Source organism: Thamnophis sirtalis, unplaced genomic scaffold, assembly GCF_051295495.1.
Source record: "Thamnophis sirtalis isolate CommonGarterSnake01/CBP01778 unplaced genomic scaffold, rThaSir2_p1.2 scaffold_8, whole genome shotgun sequence".
In the NCBI taxonomy this organism is placed as follows: domain Eukaryota; kingdom Metazoa; phylum Chordata; class Lepidosauria; order Squamata; family Natricidae; genus Thamnophis; species Thamnophis sirtalis.
The window spans coordinates 71,100,010-71,127,810 of NW_028261388.1; the positions used below are offsets into that span (position 1 = coordinate 71,100,010).

A 27,801-nucleotide genomic window follows, 5' to 3' on the forward strand; every position below is an offset into this window, starting at 1 on the left:
AGAGGGAGAGTGGGAGAGACAGATACAAAGGTGGAGATATAAAGAGAAGAGAGGAGGATAGGGAGACGGGGAGAGAGATGTTTTTAATCAACCGGTTCTCTGCCCTAATGACTGGCTGGATAGGTGTGACTAGGGGTGGTCATGTGACTGGGTGTGAATGAACAATGAAATTACATTGAGTTGGCCACACCCACTCAGATTTTGTGGCTCCCCGTGTTTTCTTTTCTGTGGGAAACTGGTCCTGCTCTTTGAGTGTTTAAGGTTGCAGACCCCTGTCCTACTCACTTAAGTATGAGCCAGCCTTGTGCTGCAGCTGGGGGGGGGCAGTGCAGTCCTAGGCTGCATTAACAGATAGAATCAAGATTAAATGAAGTATTAATACCACTTCATAATGCATCAATGATATAAAAAAGGTGTTGAGACTTTAGAAAGTGCAGAGAACAACATCAAAGATGATTATGGGCTTGGAGGTTAAAGCATACAAAGAATGATTACAGGAATTGGGTATGTCTAGTTTAATAAAAGGAACTGCAGGTGACATGATAGCAGTGTTCTAATATCTAAGTGGCTGCCACAAAGAAGAGGGAGTCAACCTCTTCTCTAAAACACCTGAAGGCAGGACAAGAAGCAAAGGATGGAAATGAATGAAGGATCATACCAAAGAGAAATGTCGACTCGAGAAGTACCTGGAAGAAGAAGTGCAATTTGTTTGACTGGTGCAACTTTTGGAAAAAAAAAAAGTCCTGCCATTTCTAGTATTGATGCTGAAGAAAGGATTTAAAAGAAAAGGAAGCTCAGATTTGAATTGCTACATCCTCAGCTTCGTGGAAAACAGGCGCGCTCAGAGGCTACGTTAAACATCGCAACTATTAGTTAACCTTGGCCGATTCCCAAGTCTAGTACAAGGTTGAATCGGAAAAGTTATATAGAAAAGAGACCGCCGACCCGGGTGAGGAATACATTACGAAGTCGAAAAGGCATCTCGGCCATCAGCATTTCCCTTTGGCTGCCGGGAAAACTTGATTCGGGAAACATTACTTTTTATGAGAAGCTTTATTACATTCAGGGGATATAGTGGGGGACGCGGTAAATTTTCAGGGAACTCAGAATCGTGGGACACACCCACTTCTAGAAATTATATATCCACAGCTCAGTGTGGGAAGGGCAGAAAAACTCTGTTGCTTTGCTTCCGGTCCAGACCGGAAGTTGTGCTTTACCGCTCCGGATCCCTCTAATCCCGGCGTGATGAAGGCCATCATCCAACGTGTCACTCAAGCCAGTGTGTCAGGTGCGCGGGGGCCGTTTGTGTTCCGATTCCGTTTTCTGTCAGCTGCCCATCGGCGCGGTGGTTTAGAGGCCGTGTCTTCAGCTCTAGCTTGCCGGCGGGGTTTCCCGTGGCCGAGCTAAACCCCACCATTTTCACCGCTTCCCACCGCGAGTTCCTTCAAAACCCACCCACAGCCTGGTTGCTATTATAAAGGGTCTTGTGTTCTGTTAAGCCCTGGCTTGGCTTGACGACGACATTGAAGCGAATCCCAATTCTTTGTGGCATGTCCATATGGATCGTGTATTTGTCCACATCCTTCCTTTATCTTTGAAGCAACTTTTAAGTGTGAAACAAAAAGGAAGTGTGAATAGAAGCCCTAAATTGTTGATTCGTTATCCTGTTACACAATACGCAAGGTACTCTATAGAGCAGTGTTTCTCAACCTTGGCCACTTGAAGACGTCTGGACTTCAACTCCCAGAATTCCCCAGCCAGCATTCGCTGGCTGGGGAATTCTGGGAGTTGAAGTCCAGACGTCTTCAAGTGGCCAAGGTTGAGAAACACTGCTATAGAGAATGGTAATTTGTGAGGATCAGCAGTATTACTTCTGTGTTTTATGCAGCCAGTAAAAAGATAAATATACAAACAAAATTTGAAGTGCTATATATATAACCAGAACCAAAGAGACCAATGTCACAGGGATAAGATATTTTGTTTTTGATACCTTTCTGGAAGGCAAAAAGAGTGGAAGCAATTCTCACTTCTGCTGGTAGAGTGTTCCACAGGGTGGGGCCACAGTAGAAAAGACCCTTCTCCTTGACCACATCAATCAGAATTCTTTAGAAGGGAAGGGGTCTGCAGTCAGCCCAGTGCACAAGGGTTAGTGGGGCAAGCTACGTAGCATTCAAAAGAGAAAACCAACAAGCCAAAAAGAGCCTTTTCCTGCTTAGCTCCCATTAATGTTGGCTGATAATTTCAAAACCAGAAGAATACAATTTTCCTAAATAAGCTTAAATTTTGAGATTTTCTTTGGAATTTGTTGACCTCTTTTGGTTCAAAGGGAGCAGATGAAATAATTGGTTACTAAAAAGTTACTAAATAGCAAATGTAAAATTCCATTTTGCAGAAGTCGCCTGCCCCCCGCCTGGATTCCACCATTATTCCTTGCTAATAGAGGGGAAGATTGGTTAAAATCTGACTATATTGTATGTATCAAAACAGTGTGGGTTTCTCATTCTTCCTAAGCTCGGTGCTGTAGTATTAAAGGATGGATATTTGAAAATACCTTATGAACAACAATTCTGCCACTGCAGCAATAATAGAGCTGAGACAGTAGAACACTTTTTCTGTATAAAGTCTATAAATTGTGTAAACAATTATACCCTGCTTCCATTATGCTTATCAAAAGGCAGGGGACAGGAGATTAATTCTTCTTTTTAAAAATCTTTTAATAAACTAGTTTTTGTTCTCACATCAAGACTGGTTAAATTGTGCATGGTTTACAATTCTTGAACAAAACATCTGGATTTATTTAAATTGTCTGTATTTCCTAAGCATATGAAATATTTTAGTTTGTGTGGTCAGGTTTAGAAGTGTAAATGTGTAAAATTCCTATTGAAGAGGTTTACTGGTAAGATAGAACTTTGTCTGAAGGAAGATTCCTTTTAGGTATTGCAATTAGGTATTTAGTTATTAAAATATTGATATCCTTTGATATGTAAATTGGTTGTATGAGCATTTATTAAATATTTTGTAGAGGTATGGGGATGCGGTGGCTCAGTGGCTAAGATGCTGATCTTGTCGATCAGAAAGGTCGGCAGTTCAGTGGTTCGAATCCCTAGTGCCGCGTAACGGAGTGAGCTCTCGTTACTTGTCCCAGTTTCTGCCAGCCTAGCAGTTCAAAAGCATGTAAAAATGCAAGTAGAAATATAGGAACCACCTTTGGTGGGAAGGTAACAGCGTTCCATGCGCTTAGTCATGCTGGCCACATGACCAAGGAGACGACTTCGGACAGCGCTGGCTCTTTAGCTTTGAAACGGAGATGAGTACCGCTCCCTAGAGTCAGGAATGACTAGCACATATGTGCAAGGGGAACCTTTACCTATTCAGAGATATATATATTTTTTTGCCTTCTATTTCCAATTGTGTTACTATATTATATTTTATAATATAATAACTATGTTGTAATTACTGATTGAAGAGTTATAAAAGCAACAAACTCATTACATATTAAGCCTTTGGCTAAGGAGGTCATATATGTTTGCATCCCAAAGGCATGCTTATATTTCTTGTTTTTCTTTGAAAGTAGATCTATGCATATTATGTTTTGCAACAAATTGTTTAAAAAATCTATCTCCACTGGGAATAGAATTGACACTTAATAAGAATACAATTCTATAGAATAAGTTGCTTTCCAAATTTAGGAATAAGAAGCTTTTATGTGTGTTTGTGTGTGTGTGTGTGTGTGTATAGGGATATGACATAAAATAAATTCTATACATTTAACTTCTTAAAAATATCCCTTATAGTTGCTGGGGAACAAATAAGTTCCATTGGACGTGGCATTTGTGTGCTCCTGGGTATCTCTGTGGAAGACACGCAGAAAGAGCTTGAGCACATGTAAGTAATAATAAGGATTTAATTTTTCTTTCACTTTGCAATTTACATATATTTTACTTAAACAAATGATATTTCCTAAATTTTTGCATCAGTTGTTATGCATAGAATCTACATCTACTGTAAATCTCTATATTATCTTTGCTCCCCATTTTCTGGTCTTTATATTTATAGAATATAATGTAGAGTATATAGTATATGTAGAATATTGAATAGCTTAATTTCAGAAAAGTTCCATAAAGGCCTCTGACTTTTCATACAGGGTTCGAAAGATATTAAATCTTCGTGTGTTTGAAGATGAAAGTGGAAAACACTGGTCTAAAAGTGTAATGGATAAGCAGTACGAAGTGCTATGTGTTAGCCAGTTTACTCTTCAATGTATCCTGAAAGGAAATAAACCAGATTATCATATGGCAATGCCTTCTGACCAAGCAGAATCTTTCTACAACAGTTTCTTAGAGCACCTTCGCAAAGCATACAAGCCAGAATTAATTAAAGGTAAGGCAAAATTTACTGATGAATTGAAATATGTTTCAGGCAATAAGCTAGATTCCTACAGAAATTGCTATACTGTATTTTTAAGAGTATAAGACACACCATTTTCCCTCAAAAAAAGAGGCTGAAAATCTGGGTGCGTGTTATACACTGAATACAGCATTTTTTGCCTCCTGAAACCTTGCCCCCTTCATCAAAATGGCTGTGCATAGCCTTTAGGAGGCTTTCAGAGTATTCCTGGGGGCTGGGGAGGGCAAAAATGAGCAAAAAATGGGCTGTTTTTTGCTCAATTTTGCCCACCCCCAGCAGCCTCCTAAAGGCTATTCACACACCCCCTTTTTTAAAAAAAACGGGCCCGTTTTTGTGAAAAATGAGCCATTTTTGGGAGGTCTGCAAAGTGCAAAAACTTTTTTTTTAAATTCACCTCTTCAAAATCTTGGTGTGCCTTATACTCCGGTGTGTCTTACTCTGAAAAATACGTTACTTACATTGTAATTTATTACACTAAATTATAATTCTTCTTTTAATTAACTGGTGTGTTTGGTTTTTGGTATGTGGCAATGAAAATGAGTGCAGATATAAGAAAAAATTATGTGAATCACAAGAGAGAAAGGGAATGATCATTAACATATGAAGAAATACATGGATTTCTGAAATGGCATATTCCCCCCCCCCCCCTGGTGCCTGGGAGACTTCTGATCTAAGGGTGTCACAAAAAGACCATTCTTGATTTCTTTCAGTTCTGTTAATGTGTTTTCTAAGCCTAATTTTCTCTTCTCCTGCTTTGATCCAAGAGTGAATCAATTCCTTTTACTTAAAAAAGGTGTGAGAAAACATTGCCTCTGGGTATATATTTCTTTGAGGCATTTCTTCTTTTCACCATTTTTTTTTTCAAATTCTCCCTCCCCTGTTCACCATGAGTTTGTTTTAAATCAGGAGTAAGTAACCTGAATCCAAAGGTATTCCGTGGCCACTAGAACACCACTGGTAGAATTTTCATTGGTGCCTTCTTTCTATCTGTAGGCAAAAAAGGATGGAATGGTTGCTATAGTGCATCCATTTCTACATTTAGCTCCCTAGTCCTCAAAATTCATAAAAAAGAGAGCAATGTTTTTATTCCTGCCACTCAGTGATGTTACTCTATCCCCAGATATGTCCTGCAATTTCCCAGTGGGTGCTTTAGGACCAGTCAGAACCATGCAGTAGTTCGGATCATTTTACATTTGGTTTGATATAATTACATCTTCTGAAAAATGGTTTTTTGGGCTAGAACATGGCCCTTGACTGTGTTTTTAGCTCCCAGTAAAAAAAAAAAGGTAAGATCTAGAGTGATGTGATAGTAGGAGAGATATATACAAAGTTATCATTTTAAACTTTTTTTTTTACAGTTTGAATCTCATTGATTCAAGAAGTTGTAGATTTCAAAAGAAAGTATGAAAAGTCAAGATTGAATGCTGTTCATTATGTTTTGGTTTGAATTAATGGTAGAGATATGGTGATTTTAACAAAAGGGAAATTAAATATTGTTTATAGACAAATACCCTTTCTCTTTTTGCCATCCAACTTTAATTTTTCAGATGGCAAATTTGGCGAATACATGCAGGTACATATTCAGAACGATGGACCTGTGACCATTGAACTGGAGTCTCCTACAGCCCCTGTTGACTCTAAACAAGTATGTTGTAGTAGTGCTTTTCTTTACCTACCTATTTTGAGATAGTCCATATGTTGATATTAAAAGCCTTAATTATGTTCTGTGGGCCTCATTTTTATATTTTGACCTGAGAATAGCTAATCCTCTTCTGGTCAATAATTATTTTAAAAAGAAGTGAGGTTTCTCTTTTGAGAATTATGAAAATATCACTGCAACAACAACCATGGAAGAATGATAAACTAGGGCTGTGATACTTTTGGATCATTGTTGCTGTTGCCCCTTTTTCAGCTGAGGTTTTATATGTTGCTAAATCATTGTTACAAAATCTTGAATTTATTTTATTATTATGTTTATGACTTAAGTTACTTAGAGGGTTTGATAGTTTTATATATTGGTCAATAAACTTGATGCATTTTACTGACACTAGATTGTAAGATAGGATAACTACAAAAATGTGTGCTGACAGAAGTCTTTTTGAATGGAAATGAGGTAGTCATTCCTGTTTAATTTAAGCTAATGGGAAATGTTAGATCTAATATATAAATGGATCCAGTAGATTTGTGGTATTTGTAGTAGAATATATCATATTTTATGTTCTGTGAAAAATTATTTCCATCAGGAATTTACTGTTTGGTTCTGTGCTTTCTTTCAAGTCTTCTGCTTATCTGGCCCTTATTTGTCTTATTGATGGCTCTTTCTGCTCAAATAGATAACAGAGCAACATTTTCAATGAATTGCACTGCCATTGTATGTATTAATTTTAGATACCACAGATTCATGTAATAATATAGTATTAACTGAGACATATCATTTCTAAGAGTAGATGGTTAGCAATGGTTCACTGACATCCACTTGTGCTATATTAGAGTTGTGCTAATACTAGAGATTTTATTTGTGTGCATATTAATATGTAAGAAATATTGACAAATAAAAACCTGATCAAAGTATTAAAAATAGATAATCAAAATACCGCTTTAGTTATACTATAAACTGCATTTGTTATTCTGCATGAACTTGCTGCTGCAAAAATACTTTTAATTAGATGTGATGCTTACATTCTAGTTTGTTGTATTTTGAGTTAAGAAAAGGACATGCAATCACACAATCCAAACAAATACATTGACCCTGATTGCTATTCTTTCCCCTAATATGAAGTCATGCACTTATACATCTGAAGTTCTAACCATATAATCTGTACAATATTATCATCTTGGGTTGGATTTCAAACTGCTCTAGTCTGTTGAATCCATTGAAACCCGTATTCGATATAGTTGAATTATAAATAAGGAAATATTGAAATTTTATATTTACCTTGTTATTGGTCCTTAATCTACACTTTCTAGGAGCAGTTTATTGCCATGAAGAAACCTTCCAAAATGCTTGCTATTGTTATTTAATCAATTTCTTTCTAAATAAAAACATTGAAAGAAAATAATAGCCTCAAATTGTTTGCTTCTTCTCAAGCTGCTTTCTTAAATAGAAGCTTTCAAAGAAAATAATAATAGTCTTTTGGCTAGATCTTGGTACTTAGGATCTGTAAAGAGTTGGAGAAATAGCATCAGTGATATGTGAGGAGCTGTTATACTTCAAGAAAATTAATACACTTACTAGAAAGATTCTCTTTTAATGCTATTACTAGAAAAAAAAGAAATTCATTTTAATATTTAATGTCTATTCTGCAGTGTAACTATTGTGCAAATCCCATATGTTTGTATTGTTTGTTGGAAACCAGGCTGTGCTATTAGATTGACATTTTGAGATATGCTGTGACAAAGTAGAATTACCAAGGAGTCTGTTCTGGAAATGTTGTTGATACATGTAAATGTTCTAATAATAGTCTTGTAATGATGAGTATATATTGCCAGCATTCTATCTAAAGATTTTCATTACTGATCACAGAATGATCTTAATTATAGGAAATCATTAAGTGAGGATCTGTCACTTGCATATTTTTTGACATGTTAGGGGTTCTGAATAATATTAGCTTCCTGTCAGTTTATTTGAACTTTTTCCTGGAGTGCTTTAAATATGTGGAACTTACATTGATTCAATTTAAAGTAGCTTGTCTGGTCAACTCAAATCAACCATATCAAACATATCTGGTGATTTACATATCATCTTGGACAAACCTTTCAAAATGATTTTAGTGGCAAATCTTTACTTATTTAGAGATAACGCCCTATCCTAAACTATTACTACACTATAAAACAGTGGGATAGATAGATCAATGAATAGCAGACTCGTATGTCAATTCTTCTATATATTTTGTCTGCTCACACCATTTCAAGGTCTAATAAACTTCGCCCACCAAATCAAGGTACATATATTTGCTCACCATCAATGGCATATGAGATCTGTTTCAATTCCCCACAATATTCTATGCTGAACAAAATAGCCAATCTTTGTGCAACAGGGTCAATGGACTCAATTGACATAAAAATGGCAATTCCTAAATATTCTTGGAAAACATACTAATTTCATGGGACATTCTTTCTTTGACCACAAAGTGGCGATATATAAGAAAAGTGCCTGAAGCAACACAGGTGAAATTTGTTAGAATAATTTCAATAGCCTTTTTAATGACATTACTTCTTATTGAACAAGGTATGTTAACTATTCATTTCAAGAATGTCTGCATCATGTCTACCTCTTGTTTTATGCAATTCTACCCTGCACTTTCTCTTTATGATTTCCTCCTCCCCCACTTTCTCCCATCAAATTGCATTTATTGCAATAGACGGACACAGCTACTCCCTTAGAAGTAAGTTTTTTTAAAAAAATATGGATACTGTCTCCAGTCTCCAAAATATTTGTAGTTCTCTGCCTTCAGCCTTTTTCATAAACATTCTGCTATATTTCCCCGACTCCCATATGTTTGTGCATGCAAAATGTTTTCTTGGGGTCTATAGCCCATATATGGTATCTGATTGAGGATCAGATATTTTGCAGATTACACCAATCAGAAGAGGATTGGTGTAATCTGCAAAAACTTCCTGTTCTTTAGTGTTTGTCTTGTTTTGCTGCAAAAGATTAACATAGTTTTTTGAAAACTAAGATACTGTCTGTGCTGTTTCACTACTTCCGTTTACATTCATTCACAATTGTGCTTTCCCATCTTTTCTTTGCAACAGTTAGCAAAACTTGAGAAACAACAACAGAGGAAAGAGAAAACCAGAATGAAGGTCCCTTCTGAATCAAGCAGAGAACGAAATCTTCCTAAAAGTAAAAATGATCCAAGTGCAAGCAGTGGGGCTGAAGGAGATGTTTCTTCTGAAAGGGAACCCTAACGTCTCAAAGCCCTTTCAGGTATGAACTTTCTGCCTCTGCTCTTTGTTGAAAAGATTCATTTCCTGCCATTTTAAGTTTTGTGTAAATTATTTATTAATTGCTTTTCAATCCTATAAGTATGTCCTTTTTCAATAATTAAAGCTGCTTCCACTTCATTTCATATAGCCCAGTTTTATTTTCTTTGTACAGTTTCCTCTTTTCCTTTTCATTTTTAGTGATTTTTTTTCACTTCCCCCCTCTACCTGGGGCGGTTATACCTTCTCTGATAAATAATTAGAAATTTCCTTTATTTTCAGAACATTTTGGACTATGCCCATAGCTATTATGTATTCCAACCTCTTAATCACAGAGAGAGATTTAAGGAACAATTTTTAAAAATATCTTATATATTTAGGCTATATTTCTCCACTTTTAGTGGCATTTTTTGTGATTTGGCATACACCAATTTTTCATGCCATATGTTAATTATGTTAATCTGAGGGAAGGAGGGAGGGAGAGGGAGAGAGAACACAAAATTAAGTGAAGTTCCCATTTGCTACCACAATTTTAACTTAGTTGTGGCTGGTTTCCATGCTATGTGTCGCAACCAAAGTCCAGAATTTGCATTTATCAGATTGCGTTTAAATCCTTACTCTTAAAAGGGTTGGGTGATTGAAAGTGTGCTGGATGTTATAAAAGGGAAAAGAATAAATGTTTGTGAATGACAATTGATAACATTACTATAGGTGGTCACTTGTATTACAGATCTAAGCACCCCATGGGCCGGGACCAGCCCAAAGGCCTTGAGTTTGACACCCCTGCTGTAGATTAATGAAAGAATGACTGGGGATATATCATTCATACAGTGATTCAAAATAGAATCTCAACCCTTGGGCTCCCTTGTCTTGAGCATGTCTTCCCTTTCGACTTTTAGTTAAACATGAACCATCGTTCTCCAAGATGTCCAACTTGTTAAGCTGTGATTAGTGCCTGCCCTCAAACCAGAATTAACTTTCTGATTCAAGGGCAAGTGTTATCCACAATTTTTCAATTCAGACCTCACCGTACATTATGATAGCATCGAAGGAATGGTGCTGTGGTGCATAAAATTTCTATAGCTATAACGTATCTGAAATATTTTGAACACACAAAATATTGTACAACTGCTAATCTACTCTTTTTATTTCCCAAGAAGAGCAAGCCAGTGCTTTAAAGACTGATTGACATGATTTTTTTTCTAAAAAAACAGTCTAACATCATAAGATCAATACAGATGACACTGCTTGCCCGGCAAAGCTATCATCTAACAATTTATTTTAACCTTGTGAAGGAATTAATTAACAAATGTGTGGGCTGAGTAATTATTTGTCTGCATGATGGAGCAATTTGACAACCACTTCAGGGTAAATTTTCTGTAAGCCCGGAGACTATTTTTGGTATGTCGAGGGGTAAGTCTTCTTTCTCAAAATGACTCACTAAATATTTTCCTCAATTTTCCTCATTGAGTTCAATGGCAGTTTCATAAAACTCTGAAAGAAACTCATTCAATAAAATAGCTTCCTATGTTTTCATTTTGAAAATTGTGCTCTCTCACTTCCCATCATGAAGATATTTAAAGCAAATATCTTGGGCAGTAGTAACATGATGTCTCTTCATTTTAAATCATTCAATAAGAGACTAAGTTTGGTACAAATGAGGGGAAAGAGGAAATAATGTTCAAATTCAGTGACATAGTAAAGAAAAAAGGATAGTGGACATTTTGAAGGAAAAGTATTCAAATATCAGAATACAGACTCCTCTGATAGAAGAGGATTGAGAATCATTGAAACTGTATCACCTCTAGTGACTACATAGATAGACCTCCATAATGATTGATTCCCAGTCTGGTCTTCATATCTTTCAATAGTGTATCCATGACACTGTAATCAAACTTGGTGCTAATCAATTTTTTCTTCTTCTATTTCCTTCCATCTTTCTCTGCATTATAAACTTCTCAAGAGAGTTGGATCTTCACATGATGTGTCCAAAATACAAAAATTTGAGCCTCATCATTTGGATGTTGAATAAGAACTCTGGACTGATTTGTTTCCTTGGTTATCTATGATGTTCTCAAGATTCTTTTCTAAAGAAAGCATCAGTACTTTTTCTATCATTCTTCTTGATCCAAATTTTGCTTCTCATAGAGTGCAAGGGAAATCTATTATATGCACATTCACATGCATAATTCTTAAAGAACAGTTAATAAAATTCAATTCAAATTTATTACAGCCCTAAGGTCGGATACCAACAAAATATGGAATAAAAGAAGTAGTACATTCTTATATGTATATGTGTATAAAGGAAAAAAACAGTAAGTATATTGGAGTGTAAAAGTAATGAAGAATGTAATAAAATAAATCCAATTAAAATTCTATTTTAAAAAGTTCCAATTCTAAGTAGTGGTATAGAATATCATACAAATGATAACACAACTAGGCAACTTGAGGTTGTTTTCAAGTCCTAGTCTGAGAGAACTACCATTAAATAAAAATTACTTTCCCCACCTGGAAATTTATTACAGGCAGAAATGGATATATAAGGGTCTGTCTAGAGTCTTTATATAAAGAACAGTATAACTGACGATTCATAGGAATCCTCTAAAACATCCAAAAAGAACTGCTGAGGGCATAATATCCAACCTAGCTAAAGTGAAGGCCTTGCAAAATTTGAAATTTGAAATAGGCAGTTCTAGCATTATCAAAGCCTAACATGCACAGACTTTCAATCGAAAAGTCCAGCAACTGAATTTTATCTAAGGCTGTTTGTTAAGAAAATGTATTCATTAGTAAAAACAAAAATGAAATTGTTGATAAATATAAAAACACTTTAAATAAATTTTACATTTATTGTTACAAACATAGGTTTAAGACAGATATGGGAATTTTTATTTTTTTAAAGACTGCACTTTATTCTGCTCCCAAGATATGAGGGGATGTGGTTGAAGATATAGAGCAGGGGTCTCCAACCTTGGCAACTTTAAGACTTGTGGACTTCAACTCTCAGAATTCCTGGCTGAGCTGGCTGAGGAATTCTGGGAGTTGAAGTCCACAAGTCTTAAAGTTGCCAAGGTTGAAGACCCCTGATATAGAGGATAGAAATGAACATTTGCTTTTCCTCTGGAGTTCTTTTATGTGTAGTAAGCCTTTGCAAATTCATTTCACTTTTTTACTCTGCAAAATGTATGCAAATCATATGACTGAAAATCAATTATTTGTTTAATAATATTACTGTCCAAATGACATTTTGTAAGGGCAGCAAGAATTGGTGGAGAGTTTCTGTGATATGGTGTTATGGTAGCCATTACCAGGCATAACATCATAAAACTGATGGAAGGTGGAATTTACAGCTTCTGGGTATTAGCATAGGTACTTGCAGTCTCCTTAGTTCCTCCTCAATTGCTTGTCCTTTCTGGAATTGCCAGTATTGCAACTCTACCATCTCTCCTCCCCCTCCCCCTTTTGAGGATATTGTGGATGGTGTGTGTAGGTGTTCAGTGGTCCTGGCTGGTTTGGTAGCAGCCAGTAATGTTGGAACCAGTGAACTAGAGGTAGCCGAGTGGGTGAAGTGGGTAGTGGCCTCTCATATTTCAGAGGCTGACCATTAAACAGGCACCAGCAGTGGTGCTGTGGATTAACTGCCTTTGCTTTAGCTGATGAGCAGCAAAAAATGAACTCTGGAGGACTTAGCTCCTGTCTTCCTTGAGTCTGCCACCTTAGAGACCATAAGACAGAGTAAGCTGACAGAGGTCGAAGAAGCGTTGGTGGCTGTGGGATCCTGATTGTTGGAATCTCCAGTGGAGTGGTGGGCTCAGATGTACAGATGGTTTGTGGCAGACGGGGCAGGAGTAAGGTTGCAAACCTGTGGGGAAGCTCTGTTGTGTCTTGTTACTGTTTAAGGAGCCCTTAAAGCATCCATTTTGCCTGTCTGGGAAGATTTGGGATTGAAGTTGATGGTGCCTGGATTTAAGACATTGTGTGGATCAAGAATTTTATATAGTTTGATAGTTGATGTGCAGGCTGGGTATATCTGGGTCCTTTTGTTCCCCTCATATGAGAGAAGGGTGGGCTCGGGGTGCTGCCACCCAGTCCCTTTGATGGTGGTGGTGGGGGGTTTACTTCTCCACTGCCTGGGTGAGGGATGATTGGGTTGGGAGGGTAAGAGAAAATGTTTTGGGTGCAGGGAGCTCGAGAATTTGGAAGGAAGGTTTGGATGTGGGCCCTGCTGAGGTGGAGGCTCTTAAGTGAGGCTCTTAAGTGTATACAGAACTGCCAGAACATGCACAGAATCTGTCTAGATCAGTGTTTCCCAAACTTTTGACATATGTGTACCCCTTCTATAATTTTCGTAACGCCGAGTACCCCTCATAAAAAACATATGCTTTAATAAAAATCAATATATATTAATTTTTTCTTTTTTTTGGTACATACGCAAAATAAACGAAAGTTATATTATAAAGAACATTTATTTGATTCAATGAGAAGGATGAAATTGTTTATGTTGAGACGACAGATCATCATAATTTGGTTCCCTGGTTGTTAATTTTAATCTGAGATGCGGTTCCACGTCCAATAGTCTGTTCCTATTTTCGACTTAATGTCTACAAATGCAGAAAAAGCAACTTCGCATAAATATGAAGTTGGAAAAGGCAAGATGTATTTCAGGACTTTTTCTGTTAAAACCGGATACAACACGTACCTCCACCAAACTCTTCCCGTACCCCTGGGGGTACGCGTACCACACTTTGGGAAACACTGGTCTAGATTGTTAAGATTGGATGTGGATAGTCCTTGGGGATTTGAGGGGAAGATGGGAGCCAGTTAGAGAGGAGAGATTGCAGGAAGGGCATTATACAGGTGATGGGCATGGGAAGGTACAGGGCAGGGCACTTTTGGGGAAGGCAGCCCTGGTGTTAAATACTAGCATAATGTTCTAGCCCTCTGAGTTCAGTCCCAGGACCTGGTTTCAGAACCTTGGCTCTGGTTTCCAGTTGCTCCTGCTTAATGCCTGTTTGACTTGCAATACAGTTCATATCATCCATGGTCTGATTATGGATGAATAATCGCTGGTTACCTCATCTCCCTATTCTTATAGTAGTCTGTCTGATAACTCTGGAGTTGGCTACTCATTGTCAGTCAGTTTGTCCAGTAGCAATGGAGTTGGCTTCTCCTCCAGTCTCCTCCTCTGAATCTGAGCTCATCACGATGGACTGCTGACTTGTGATCTTTGACTTTGGACAGGGTTGCACTCCCCCAGACTGAGTTGATACACAATTTGAGAGTCCTCCTAGATTCAGAGCTCCTGCTACATGAGCAGGTGGCACTCATAGCTCAGGGGATTGAGTTGGGTAGGAGGGTTTGCACAGAAGCATTTTGGTTACCAATTGCACCCTTTCCTGGACTGGGAGGCCTTGCTCAGATCATTCTTGCCTTAGTCCCTTCCCGGATTATTGCAATGCACTAATGTTCTTGGAGACATTGTCCTTGGAGACTGTCATTGAAGACACTTGGAAGCTACAGCTAGTTCCAGAATACAGTGTTGCACACAGTATTCGATGCTCAAAAGGTCTACCCATGTTATACCTTTATCACGCAAGCTGCACTGGCTCCTAGATTCCTTCCAAATGGAATTTAAGGTACTAGTTATCACCTGTAAAGCCTTACATGGCACAGGATCTGGATATTTGTAGGACTGCCTTTCCGTAAAATCTGGTCCCTTTAGATAGGCTTGCTCCAGATTCCTTCTGTGAAATCCTGCCACCTAGTGGGACATGGAAGTGTGCCTTTTTATGGCTGCTGCTACTTAGTGAAACACCTCCCCTCTCCCCAGCAATTCAGCAGGTCCCCATCCCTTTAAGCCTTTTTCAGAAGGCCAATAAGACCCGGCTCTTTACTGTAGAGGTGGGATAAGATTGAATAGATAGAAAATATGGAATGAGGAGAGTTTGCTGTGGGCCATCCCAAAGGAATAATTAAAGCACAGAGTTTTTGTTTATTGTTTTATGACTTTTTTATAGTTATTGATTATATAATTGTGAGTGTAAGATGGGCAGACATATAAATCTTAAATAAACTGATTTTTTTATAAAGACCTTCTTCTTCATTGCCTGGAAATCCACCGAGTTCCTATCTGGATTTTGAGCCTTGCAAGAAGCACCATCCTTCTAGAAATCAGCCCTGCAAATCCAGTGATTGTTGTGCTCTCTCATGACAGAAGTCAAAACATTTGATATTTTAGCTTCTGTTCTGAGTAATCTACACAATTGCTAAACTTTATAGAATCTGGACTTTCCAAAAATTAGCAGCAGCAGTAACTGATATGTCAAAAGCAGGCAGGTAAATGGGCAATGTGGCTTTTCTATCCTAAGTAATTAATAACATGATAATGGAGAAAACCTACTTTTGTATGTGTGAACATATGTGCACATATGCATATATGAAATTTAAACATGATTAATATGTATGCCTGCTCCATCATCCAACATTCTATGAACCAAAAATGTTTCCTTTTCCTTTAGAAAGTAGTTAGGCAGAGAAATTATCTGCGGATTGAGCGATGATCCTTGAACAGAATTATCTAACCCAGAGTTTCAGATTGATACAAGTGGGTTTAATCTACTGATTATGTAGATAAAGGTTAGTGTTCTTGACAATAATATAGGATCTTTTATGCCTAAATAAGATGATAAAGAAACCTGCATTATTTATGAACCACTTTGAGAGAAACTGATGTTTAGTTGGCCGCTCTATTATTTTCTGTTCTTGGAAGTAACAGCAATCCTAGTTTGGGCAGAAGTTGTGTTGATCACAACCATGTTAGAAAGGGATGTTCGTTACTTCTCTGGATATTTCCTCTTTCAATTGTGACTACATTATACACATTGTCCACAAGGGTAGCAGAAGCAGTGAGAAAAGGACTTGGATAGATGGATGGACTTGTATGAAACTTTGTGTGAAAGTAATTAGTGAATTTAACAATATTTAGGAATCACCAGTTTGTAAATAATGTGACCCTGCAGACTAATTTTACCATAAATAGTGTATACTTGCACTCGTAAAAGCGGCTACATCTTCATTCAGGCTACAATTAAGTGGATGGTGTCATATTGAGCCAAGGTGGCGCAGTGGTTAAATGCAGCACTGCAGGCTACTGCTAAATCAGCAGTTCAGCGGTTCAAATCTCACCGGCTCAGGGTTGACTCAGCCTTCCATCCTTCCGAGGTGGGTAAAATGAGGACCCAGATTGTTGGGGGCAATATGCTGACTCTCTGTAAACCGCTTAGAGAGGCCTGAAAGGCCTATGAAGCGGTATATAAGTCTACTGCTATTGCTATATTGACCAAGATTCTTTTTTGGTAAAAGTATTTGGACTTTTTAATTTGATAACTGGTGCTATTCTTTTAAATTAGAGGCAATGACTTTATCCAGATGGTGATCAGCCCTGCATATTGTCTTGGAGCTAATTTGCTTTATTCCTCTTTTCATAACAGCTTCTACTCAGTGGTATGTGACGATTCTCTTGTGTGAACTACTTACTTCAAGCCATGCCACAACATTTCAATTAAGGATGATAGTTTTGACTCAGCATTTCAAAGTGAGAAATTTTTTGTGCTTCAGCACAACTTTGTTTTCAATTTACTTTTGTGTTTCAGGATCATAAAGGTATTGCATGGCCCACATTCATTTAAGCTTGAGTTCACAGGCTCGATGCTCTGCGCTAGTATTTGCTGATACGATCCATTGTGAGGGATTCATTTCATCCTGAGATACAAATATTCTCCTTTATTGGAATCCATTCTTCCCTCCATGATTGCGCAAACAGGTCCAGAGGATGTAATGTTTCTCATTCTGCAAACTGTAAACATCCACACTAATGTCAAAGTTTTTTGCCAAAACAATTCGAGCAGCCTGCTAACTCAGATAGTCTTGGCAAGCTTGAGACTAATGGCCGTACCCTTTTAGGGGAACCTCCTATGTATATTACTCTTGTTCAGTGTTTTCCTTACAATAGATTGATGAATGCAAGAGTAGCCTGCAGAGGATACTATATACCTTTCTCCAGGAGTGATTTTTGTTAAACAGCCACTCTTCAAAAGTAAGAATGAAGTTGCATTTTCTCCATCTGTAGACTGTCTGTTTATCTGAGTTGACTGAAGCCAAAGTGTGACAATGATTTTGCATCCGTTTTAAATATCAATAGCCATTTTGCTGAAGTCTTAAAAGAGTTTTTCTGATTTACTTCCATTGACCTGTGTTGTGAAGAACAGGGGACAACTTGTGCATGCGTGTTTTTGTTTTTGTGGGGGAGACTCTGTCTCAAACTCAGAGTAGAATTTATTGACTTGAAAATCTGACTCAGATTATCCCTTAAGAAAGTTAATTTATTCCTAAGGCTTTGCATACTTATTGCCACAAAGGTAGTCAGTAAATGTTGATTGCATTCAATATAGAAGTAATGCAGTATGCCATTTTCATGTGTTGCTTGTTTAACTAGTAACTCTTATATTTTTATAGGACTTAGATGAAGGTCTATAGGTAGTTCTCGAGTTATGAATGGAATGGAGCTTGTCCATTCCAGTTGTAATTCAAGAATCTGTAGGAGTGAATCTTGTACCTTGAAAGAGATCACTCCTTCCTTTCGTCCACACATTAAGTGCACATGAAGTATCTCAAGGTGGGGAAGACCATGGATGGGCCTAGTGATGGAACAAGCCCCCAAAGTCTCCCCAACCCACTAAGATACCTCATGCTTCCCCCTCCCTGCTGTGCCTGATTCACTTACCTTGCAAAGATCTGTCTCCTCTCTGCCAGGGAGACTTGATGGATTTTGGAAGCTTCATCTGCCACAGTTTCTTTGCCTTTGAGGGAGAGGAGAATCGATGGAAGCTCCTGGGCACGAAAAGTGTTTGTGGTGCCTGTCTATTGAATATTGAAGTTATCAGCCACAGTCACTTCTTTCTTCTCTTTACCTCAAACTAACATTATTCTTCCCCAAGTAATTTGCTCTCATGGCCACAAGCAGTTGAAATGCGTCAAGTTCCTTTCCTCTTGATTCTTATTTCTGCCTTCCAATTATAATCCCTTTTCATCACCTTGTTTTCAATCTAACGTTTCTGGATTCAACTCACAGAATTCTGTTGAATTTAGATTTTGTTTACAATATCAATAAACTGTTTAACATAGCACTCTCTAGCCATATGTTGTCTAATAAGCTAGTTAGGGTCCCTTAATTCTCACTTGGTAATACCTTTCTGCTGATTGGGTATTGTGGAAGTTTAAAAGGCTACATTGACAACAAGTTGAATTGGGGTCAGCAGAGTGAGACAGTTACTAGCAGGTTTAATATTGTTCTAGGCTGCACTGAAGAAATATCATGTCAAAGACACACAAAGTCACTATTCCTCTCTACTTGGCATTAATGAGACCACACCTGGAATACTGTGTATGATTTAGAGTTCCTCATTTTCAGTTGAATATTGACAGGCTTGAGAAGGTTCAGAGGATGACAACAAAGATCGTACAAGTTGCTGAGGACGTTTAGTTTAGTTTATTAGGACTTGTATGCCGCCCACTTTCGAGAGACTCAGGACGGCTTACAGATAAAGCAGGGAGGGGGAACATATAAAAATTAAAAATACAGACATTAAAATCACACAACATTCATAACATAAAATGGGGCTGGATAAATCAACAGCCCCAGGCCTGCTGGAAAAGCCAGGTCTTAATCGCTTTGCGGAAGGCCGGGAGAGTAGTAAGGGTCCGGATGTCCACGGGGAGATCGTTCCATAGGGCTGGAGCAGCTACAGAGAAGGCCCTCCCCCGGGGGGTCGCCAGCCGACATTGGCCGGCAGATGGAATCCGGAGGAGGTCTAATCTGTGCGATCTTATAGGTTTCTGGAAGGCAAATGGCAGGAGGCGGTCTCTCAGGTAGTCAGGTCCTAAACCATGAAGGGCTTTAAAAGTAACGACTAGCACCTTGAAACGTGTCCGGAGACTAATAGGAAGCCAGTGCAGCTCGCGGAGGACAGGTGTAACGTGGGTGTACCTAGGTACGCCCACAATCGCTCGCGCGACGTGTCCTATTCAGAAGAGTAAGCAACTTGGGATATTCAGGAAGCCATATATAGGTACATGTAGAAACTACAGGGAAGAGGGCATGAACTATTTTTCCATTGCCATATAAAGTAGGACTAGAAATAATGAGCATAAGTTGCAACTGCCTAGATTTCATTTCAACATAAGGAAAAATATTCTGAGAGTAAGATCTGTACAATAATGGAATAGTCTGTCTATAAAGATAGTGTAGGCTCCATCGCTGGAGATTTTAAAGATTTCAGAAAGTGCTTTCTCTTTCTCATGGAAAGGTTAAAATGGTTTTCCACGCATTGCAGGTGGGAATACATAACCTCATGGTCCATTCCAGCTCTACAATTCTATGATCTCTGACAAGAAGGCACGTGGTTCAAAAGGTAGTCTTAGTGTAGGAATCTTAGGAAGATTAGTCTTAACAATAGTGATACTAGAATCTTAGGAAGATTAAGACACATGTGTAATTTTAGGAAGATTAGACCTGCTAATTTTTGCCAAACTTACTGCTTTCTTTTGCTTTCCAATCCACGCTGAATGTTCTTGATTTTCTTTTAGTGCCATTATTCCTATACCCTGGATTACTTTTCCAATTCAAATCATTTACTGATTGTAAAATTCAGTGGCTGCCCTTCAGGCATCAAGGTTGAGTTGTCTTCTTTTGCTGCCTGCCTCAATGCTTACAAATCCATAAAGCTTTTAACACACTCCTCCCTATTTTTATCCTCTCTTTTCTCTTTCCATTCTTCTTTGCATTCTTGAAAAAAATCATGTTTTGATCATGTATGAATGTAAGTACTATATTTTTTCTGTTGCCTTTGTGTTTTCAGAAAACATGATATCCCTTTTCAGATTATTGGATTAATTTGCTGGATTGGTGGCTTTTTAAAAAATCAGACATACATTCCCTGTATTATTTTGTCTTAAACTCTGCCCGGTTTAAATCAATTGGGCAGCTCAGAACATAAAAACAGAATATAAACAATGTAGATTAAAAACAGCAATAAATATGTGGCAGATATGGTCAAGACAATATCACAAGAACAAGGGTATTAAACTTAACATTCCATTGTCTTGTATCATCTTTTTAAAGACTACATCAGAAGGGGGGGTTGTTTCCTGTTGTGCAGCATCCTCTTCTATTGTATATCATGAGGGATATTGGTAGTGAATAAAATTATGAACTAGACTTAGTCCTCATTTAACAACCACTCATTCAACAACTGTTTGAGTTGCTATGGTGGTGATGAGAGGTAGTTAACTCCCAGTCCTCAGAGTTCTGGCTGCCCCAGCACCTGGAGTCGCATGATTGCAATCTGGGCATTTGGCAACCAGGTACACTTAAATGATTGCAGCATCCTGCAGTCACATAACCATTTGTGACCCTCCCTGCTAGCTTTCAACAAGTAGAATCAATGGGGATGTTACATGGGCATTTATTCCGGGCTAGAATATACTTTGAAAAATGAAGTCTCCATGTTGAAAGGATCCACAATTTCATGCCATTAAGCATAAGAAAACTGTACATTTTTTTTTCTTTATCTCTTTCACCACTAAAATTGGCAGTAGCATCATCCATCTACCTTAGATACTCTATACCCATATTATAGCATCAAATTTGGCAATTACACCTCTGAGTAAATGGGAGTGTAGCCACAGAGATTTCCTGGGCAGCATTAACTACACAAATCCAATGAATCACTTGCATGTTGTTCAAGACACTATTTAAGAAATGTACTTGTAGTTATTGAGTGGAAGGATTTTCCAGAAAAACTGCCTCAACTATTTATACTGAGAAATGCCAGGCAAATTGCTCATGATAACATATAGGAATATTATTTTGAAACTTTGAACAAATGTTTAAAATGCTACTTGAAATTATTTGGTCTCCTTTTTTTATGATTAGACTGAGAGTTAAAGCCAGTGGCAATTAAACATGCATCTGGAGAATTGAAGGTTGTTGATTTTTCCTGTATGACATTATGATTTATTTTCTTTCTTCCCTTTCTTTTTTAACAGGAAAGCTCATAAACACTACTGGTGATCTTCTGTGCTCATTAGCTGAGGATGTTAAATTTCTAGATGAAAAATTATTTGATGCAGAAGGAGAATTTGACTGAAGTAAGGATCTCCATCATGGTGTATTACAAACAACCAAAGGAATGTTATCAATGTCCACCGTTAATAGGTTTTAAAGCAAGTTTCTATTTGGGTCATTTCTTATTTGCAGTATTTTCATTGCAGAAGTTATATAACTCTCCCTTCCATATAGTTAGGTTTTATATAACTGTAAAATGACCACATTATTTTACCAGTGCATATGGTTCTTGGCATAAATGCCCTCATCATGACAACAGTCCCGTCCCCCCCGCTCTTCCAGTGGGCATGAGCAATATCAACAGTTAGAGAGGACAGCTGGAGGAACAGAATAGAAATGCCTCCTGCATTTTGGAAGCTCAGTACAACAGGTTTTCTCCATCTCCTGTGCACTCCACTCCACCCCAAACAATCTGAATCCTCAAAGAAATCCCCAGGCTATTTTGTATTTTCCAAGCTGATGAAGAGGCAGAGGATAGTTCCATCATTGGTATTTTGAGCTGTGTGATGCTTAGAATGTCTCTTAAAAGTTCAACTCATTACTTGAAATTAAACATCCCTCCCTCAGTAAAGGATGGGTGAAATCCTGATAGAATCCTTTTCCAGCTGAAATGTGTGGATGTTTTTCATACTGTAAACATTACTAGTGTAGTGGGACAACTCTACCAAAGTTGTTTTAGAAATCAGTCCTGTGTGTAGATATCTACAGAGCCCTTTCTGACATTTTTCTGTGATTCCTTCCCATACTGCCAGACAATATGAGAAGGCCCATACTGTGTGGGAGAGGGTCTCCTGCATCTTCTACTTTCCAGACCCTGAAGTGAGGGATAGTCACAGCAGTAGCTCCTTCTCTGTTCACAAGACTGTTTATGCTTCCTTGGCTCTACCTGAAGGAGCTATGCTGCATTAGCCCTCATCTCACCAGTGGTAACATGGAGGCCTCTATTACTGATGAGGAAAGTTTCTTGTGCAAGTTGTAGCAGCATAAATATAACAAATCTTATGATCCATTTCATTAAAATACATTTTCTCTTACTTTTTTTCCTTGTAAGAGCATGCTTCTACTTTTGGTCCATCTAAAGCACGGGTGTCAAACTCGCCAGGCCACATTGCCATCATGTGACATTTCATGATGGTTTCCCCCTTTGTGGAGCTGGGGTGGGCGTGGCCTGTGTGTAACACATCTGGCCTGTGGGGGCCGCCAGTTTGACACCCCTGATCTAATGTATCTTTTCAGAACAAAGTGTAAAATGCATTGTTTGTGTGTTGAGTGTGTCTGGCTGTGGAAAAAACTGAATTCAAGTTAGATTAATTTATCAATTATTTAACCTGTAAACTGTGTGTGTTTATATGTGTCGGTTAAATTTTTCCAAAGGGAAGAACTTTATTAATAAAGTACAGCACCTGAACAACTTTTCTCTTTGCTAAGCCTGGGTTTTTTTTTTTAAGAAACGCAATGTGTTTTAGTGTTCGATATCAAAATTGTCTATTAGGAAAGTTTAATGAAATCCTTCTTTTCTTTTAAATATTTCTGAGGTAGTTCTTAATTTCTTTAGGTATTTTCCATCTCTTGTGTTCACTGGCTGCTGATGACCAGAGTGGCATTCCCACAGCATGGGAAATATGCAATTCAAACACCAGGCCCTCCCTGTCCTGCATTTTTTACCCAGTCATATGGGAAAGACAGCTCCAGTAGGAGCAGAGTTGGAGCAAAGGAGAACTTCAGCTGCCATTTTTCTGGAAGGTGCTGTTTCTCTTGGGAAAGGTTTTTTTTATTGCAACATAAATACTGTGGCCTTGAGAAACAGTGATACTCCTCTTATGAAACTAATAAAGGCAATCTGATCTTACCCTTGCCCCAAAGTGAAATGGTAGAGGCAACAACGCCTATAGCAATGACCCTGATATACTGAAAAGTTGGAAATGTCATATTTTTATAAATCAGAGCTAGCAAATTTATTTTCTTACGGCAATCTTTGTCTGATACAGAATTTGCTATCATTCCAAATGGTGCATCTTTTTAATTTTTTTTTTATTAGCAATAGCAATAGCAATAGCAGTAGACTTATATACCGCTTCATAGGCCTTCCAGGCCTCTCTAAGCGGTTTACAGAGAGTCAGCATATTGCCCCCAACAATCTGGGTCCTCATTTTACCCACCTCGGAAGGATGGAAGGCTGAGTCAACCCTGAGCCGGTGAGATTTGAACCGCTGACCTGCTGATCTAGCAGTAGCCTGCAGTGCTGCATTTTAACCACTGCGCCACCTTGGCTCTTATTAAACAGACAACACACACACACAACAATAAAAAACAAAAGAGACAAAAAAAAAGCATCATCACATACAGCATGTCGTTTGGTTACGAGTGTTTTTACATCCATATTCTCGAATAACATTTACCATCACAGATTTTTCATCTAGTATAACTAAATACCTCACTTTCATTGTACAGTATATGTTCAATTACAATTAGTATTATTATTTTTTCCAATAAATCATAATTCCCTTACATTCTTGATTGTCTATTTGATAACAGTATACCTTTATATAATCCCAATGTGAAAGAAAAGAAAAATTACCAACCATTTATATTTGTATATCACTATTTTCAATTATGCATAATTCTACCAATCAACTATCGGGTATGCTTATGTTCATTATTATCCTTGTACATCATACATTCAAACAGAAATCTTATTCCTTCATTTTTCAACAAAATATTCTAAATAGTCACTATATATATATATATATATATATATATATATATATATATATATATATATATATATATATATATATATATATATATATATATATATATATATATATACTTAAAGTCACAACCCCTGGTATGCCCAAGTGTGGGAGGAAGGTCACACTTCCACTCTCTGTCATTAGGCTCGTCACAAGAGTCCATCCAGACAGAAACCCAATATTTTTACTGTTGCCTTTGTTATATTTGTGTTTTTTATTTGTGCTGATAAATAAATAAAGGAAGACTAGTATAGATCTATTTCAAGCTATTTAGCTCTCATCAGCTAGCCATATCCTTACTGGGATTCGAACCTGTGCTCTATTGCCTCCCAGGCAAGGAGTTAACCATTTGAGCTACAGAGAACGACTCCTTTTATCAGCCAGCCAGGGTGGGAGGTATATACTTAAAGTCACAACCCCTGGTATGCCCAAGTGTGGGAGGAAGGTCACACTTCCACTCTCTGTCATTAGGCTCGTCACAAGAGTCCATCCAAATAACTTTTGCCTCAAGATGCATTTAACGACTTGTATTTCAAGATAAGAAACATATTTTGAATACGTAATATACCTTTGCTGATAAATTACATTTAAAATATCATTTAAATATATATTCTATGTAGATCTTTCTATGCTGGGAAATTTTAGACTTAGGAAAGAGACACAGTGGTGAAACAGACAGAAATAGCCAGATCCATCAACTGTCGTCTTTTTTCTGCTGCTGCACTTCTTAAGTTAGTAATTTGTTTCGAAAGTTTACTCCATTTCTCTTATATACTCCTGGATGAGATCATATATTGCTGTCAAGGTCAGGTGTCAGTACACTAATGGTACCCACCTGCATATCTCACTCTCTGGCATTCCAAATCATATCTATAACTTCGAGGCTATTGGCATTTGAATGGGGGAAGAAACAATCAGCTTTAACTCTAAGCAAGAGTGAGGGGCTAAGCATGAAAACTGGGAGAATCATTGTCTGCGGACTTTCTACCTACAGTTCTAAACAATTTTGCATTTCCTCATTTGAGATTGGTATGCAAACTGGGGGGGGGGGGTTCCTAGGCTTAAGGCTAGGGTGTCAAATTTGATTTCATTGAAGGCCGCATCAGTGTTCTGTTTGACCTCCGGAGGCCAAGGTGGTCATTGCCAAGATGGGCATGACCAACTCAACATCATTCATGTGGTGGCCCGAATGCTCTGCCAGTGAAAATGGGCCCCCGGACTCCATGTGTGGCCCTCCATTTTTGCTGGCAGAGGTTTGCAGGAGGCTGGGGTAGCTGAAAACATAGCTTGGGAGCCTGTTTTCGCTGGCAGAAGCACCGTGGGCCAGTCCTTTGCTGTTTCCAGGGCAGTCCCGCAGACTGGATCTAAGTACCCCGCAGGGCAGATTCAGCCCCCGGGCCGTGAGTTTGACACCCCCTGCTCTAAGGTGTCTCAAAGAGCAAGAGGAAGACGTAGCCAGGAGGGTGTTTGCACAGATTTATGTTGTGCACAATTTGAACTGTTTCTGAACTGGACCTCCACACAGTCACTTGTGCGGCTGGCTCAAAATGCAACATTATGCAGAGCTTAGTATGCCCATAAGGCTGCACTGGTTACCAAAAAGCTTTGGGTGCACTTCAAAGTGCTAATTACCACCTATAAAGCCTTACATGCTAATTATTTGAGGCATCATCTGCCCATGGATTCTGCCCATCCCATGTGCTCAGAATTGGCATATTCTGGGTCCTGTACATTTCATCCAAGAAGGTCTCTGTGGAGCCTGCCTTCTGGGATCATATCCCCTGAAATCCAAAGCATCCCCACTCTGCTCTTCTTTCAATGAACCTTTAGGATCTGGCTCTTTTCTCAGGCTTTTTGACTCTTTGAAAATGTGATTTTTAGAAAAATGTGAGATTTTCCCTCTGAGTTTAACATTTCTTTTGTTGATCGCCTTTTGTCTTCCCCATTTCTATTTCTGCTTGCCTCCCAAAGTCATCTGGAGTTGGATGGTCTTGCAAATAAATTAAATAATATCAATATGAAATCAGTTCAAACCTTAATCATATTACTAAATTTAGACCATACCAAAACACATTGTTCCATTCTATCATTCTTAACGTATGAAGATATTTTTTAAAGATGAATAAGGAGTGCATAACTTGCTTCCTTTCCTTAATGTTAAAGAGCAAAACATTTTTTGTTTCTACATAAATACTATTTTTGCCAAATCCCAGGCTTCATATAATTGAAATTCTTCAAGAAAAGTCAAAGAGTATGTAGATAAAATGCATGACAAAATTTTCTTCATTAAAAAAAATGTAGGCGCACTGTCTATGTACACCTTATGTACACCAAAGCAGCACACACCCACAGCCTTTAACTATAAGAAAGCTTGCCTGTCACAATAAAGTATATCCACCAATGAGATTACAGCATACAAACCAACTAAAACTTAATGCTGACTGGCTGTCATATCTGATTACACAATGTGTCCACCCAACAATGATTTCTACTTCATTTTATTACTGAAATGTAAATACTGTTTGTGAAAAGAGGTATGGTAACACCCTAGCTCTTGTATACAAAGTGAGATAACAATTGCTCCTTCTCCAAACATTTATAAAAGAAGATGTGGAAAGAAAGACTGAAATGTCTTCAAATGAAAATCAATACAAGTGAACAAACTGCTGTTTCAGATTTGTATGAACCTCTGATGACATCTAGAAATGCTTCAACCAAAGGCCCTGGGCTCCAGAGTGATCTTATTTTTGAGCAAATTGGGCGCCGTATCAAAGGTGTTGGCAGTCAACTTGTGAAAAAGGTGAATGCTGTCTTTCAGTGGGACATCATGAATGGAGGAAAGGTGGTGGCCCAGTGGACCCTGGATTTGAAGTCTGGTTCCGGTCAGGTCTATCCAGGAGCATCTCACGAGCCTGCCAACACAGTTTTTATTCTCTCTGAACATGATTTCATGGAGCTCGCTTTGGGCAAGATAAAGCCACAGAAGGCTTTTCTGTTTGGGAAAGTGAAGGTGAAGGGCAATATTCTACTCGGTCAGAAACTGGAGATGATTCTCAAAGAGTATGCAAAGATCTGAAGTCCTTCCTTCCTGGCAATTACAGCTCTCTTTTTCTCTTTAGTCAAGATGTTGGTTATAGAGGAGGACGAGATTAAAATGCGGAGTATTTTAGTGGAAAACATAACTGTTCAAGTTTACGTTTCCTTTAAAGATATTTGAACTCTCTAGTGTTATCAGACTGATAAATAGTATACTAATTTTTTTTCCTCACAAATTCACCTTTTAAGACATGCCATTGTTTCAGCAGCAGGGAAGGTGCAGCTCAGTCATGAGTAGTCATGATGTGCTGGAGAAAATCCCCATTGTTTATTCTCTTTATGTGTACGTGTGTGTATATATATCTTTCATACACAAGTGAGAGAGTGAGTACACTTTCGTGCCTCTTGTACCATACAGAAAAACTATGAAGAAATTACAATGAGGAAATCCGAAATCTGAGTTCTCTTCTTTGTACTCTCAATATAATTTTTTTG

The 27,801-nt window shown here is 38.1% G+C and overlaps 2 protein-coding genes across 3 annotated transcripts; both read left to right on the plus strand.

Moving 5' to 3' along the window:
* The first annotated feature begins 1,202 nt into the window (after positions 1–1,202).
* DTD1 (D-aminoacyl-tRNA deacylase 1) lies at positions 1,203–22,932 on the plus strand. Of its 2 annotated transcripts, none has more exons than XM_087721889.1 (6): positions 1,203–1,288; positions 3,795–3,885; positions 4,145–4,380; positions 5,955–6,052; positions 9,163–9,337; positions 21,439–22,932. In XM_087721889.1, the coding sequence occupies exons 1-5, from the start codon at positions 1,246–1,248 to the stop codon at positions 9,316–9,318; spliced, it is 624 nt and encodes a 207-aa protein (XP_087578015.1). In that variant the 5' UTR covers positions 1,203–1,245; the 3' UTR covers positions 9,319–9,337; positions 21,439–22,932. The 2 variants fall into 2 exon arrangements, with proteins under 2 accessions (XP_087578015.1, XP_087578016.1); XM_087721890.1 differs by lacking the exon at positions 21,439–22,932 and adding an exon at positions 11,297–11,426.
* A 3,946-nt stretch (positions 22,933–26,878) lies between these two features.
* On the plus strand, positions 26,879–27,346 carry SCP2D1 (SCP2 sterol binding domain containing 1). Its single transcript, XM_014067926.2, has one exon. It carries the CDS (start codon positions 26,879–26,881, stop codon positions 27,344–27,346), a length of 468 nt encoding a protein of 155 aa, XP_013923401.2.
* Positions 27,347–27,801: the final 455 nt, after the last annotated feature.

Excerpts from the sequence above, each read along its gene's own strand:
- SCP2D1 (XM_014067926.2), top strand. The coding sequence starts at position 26,879 with ATGTGGAAAGAAAGACTGAAATGTCTTCAAATGAAAATCAATACAAGT.
- DTD1 (XM_087721889.1), top strand. The coding sequence starts at position 1,246 with ATGAAGGCCATCATCCAACGTGTCACTCAAGCCAGTGTGTCAG. Across the intron at positions 3,886-4,144 it reads CAGAAAGAGCTTGAGCACAT|GGTTCGAAAGATATTAAATC; the intron begins GTAAGTAATAAT and ends CTTTTCATACAG. Across the intron at positions 6,053-9,162 it reads CCCCTGTTGACTCTAAACAA|TTAGCAAAACTTGAGAAACA; the intron begins GTATGTTGTAGT and ends TCTTTGCAACAG.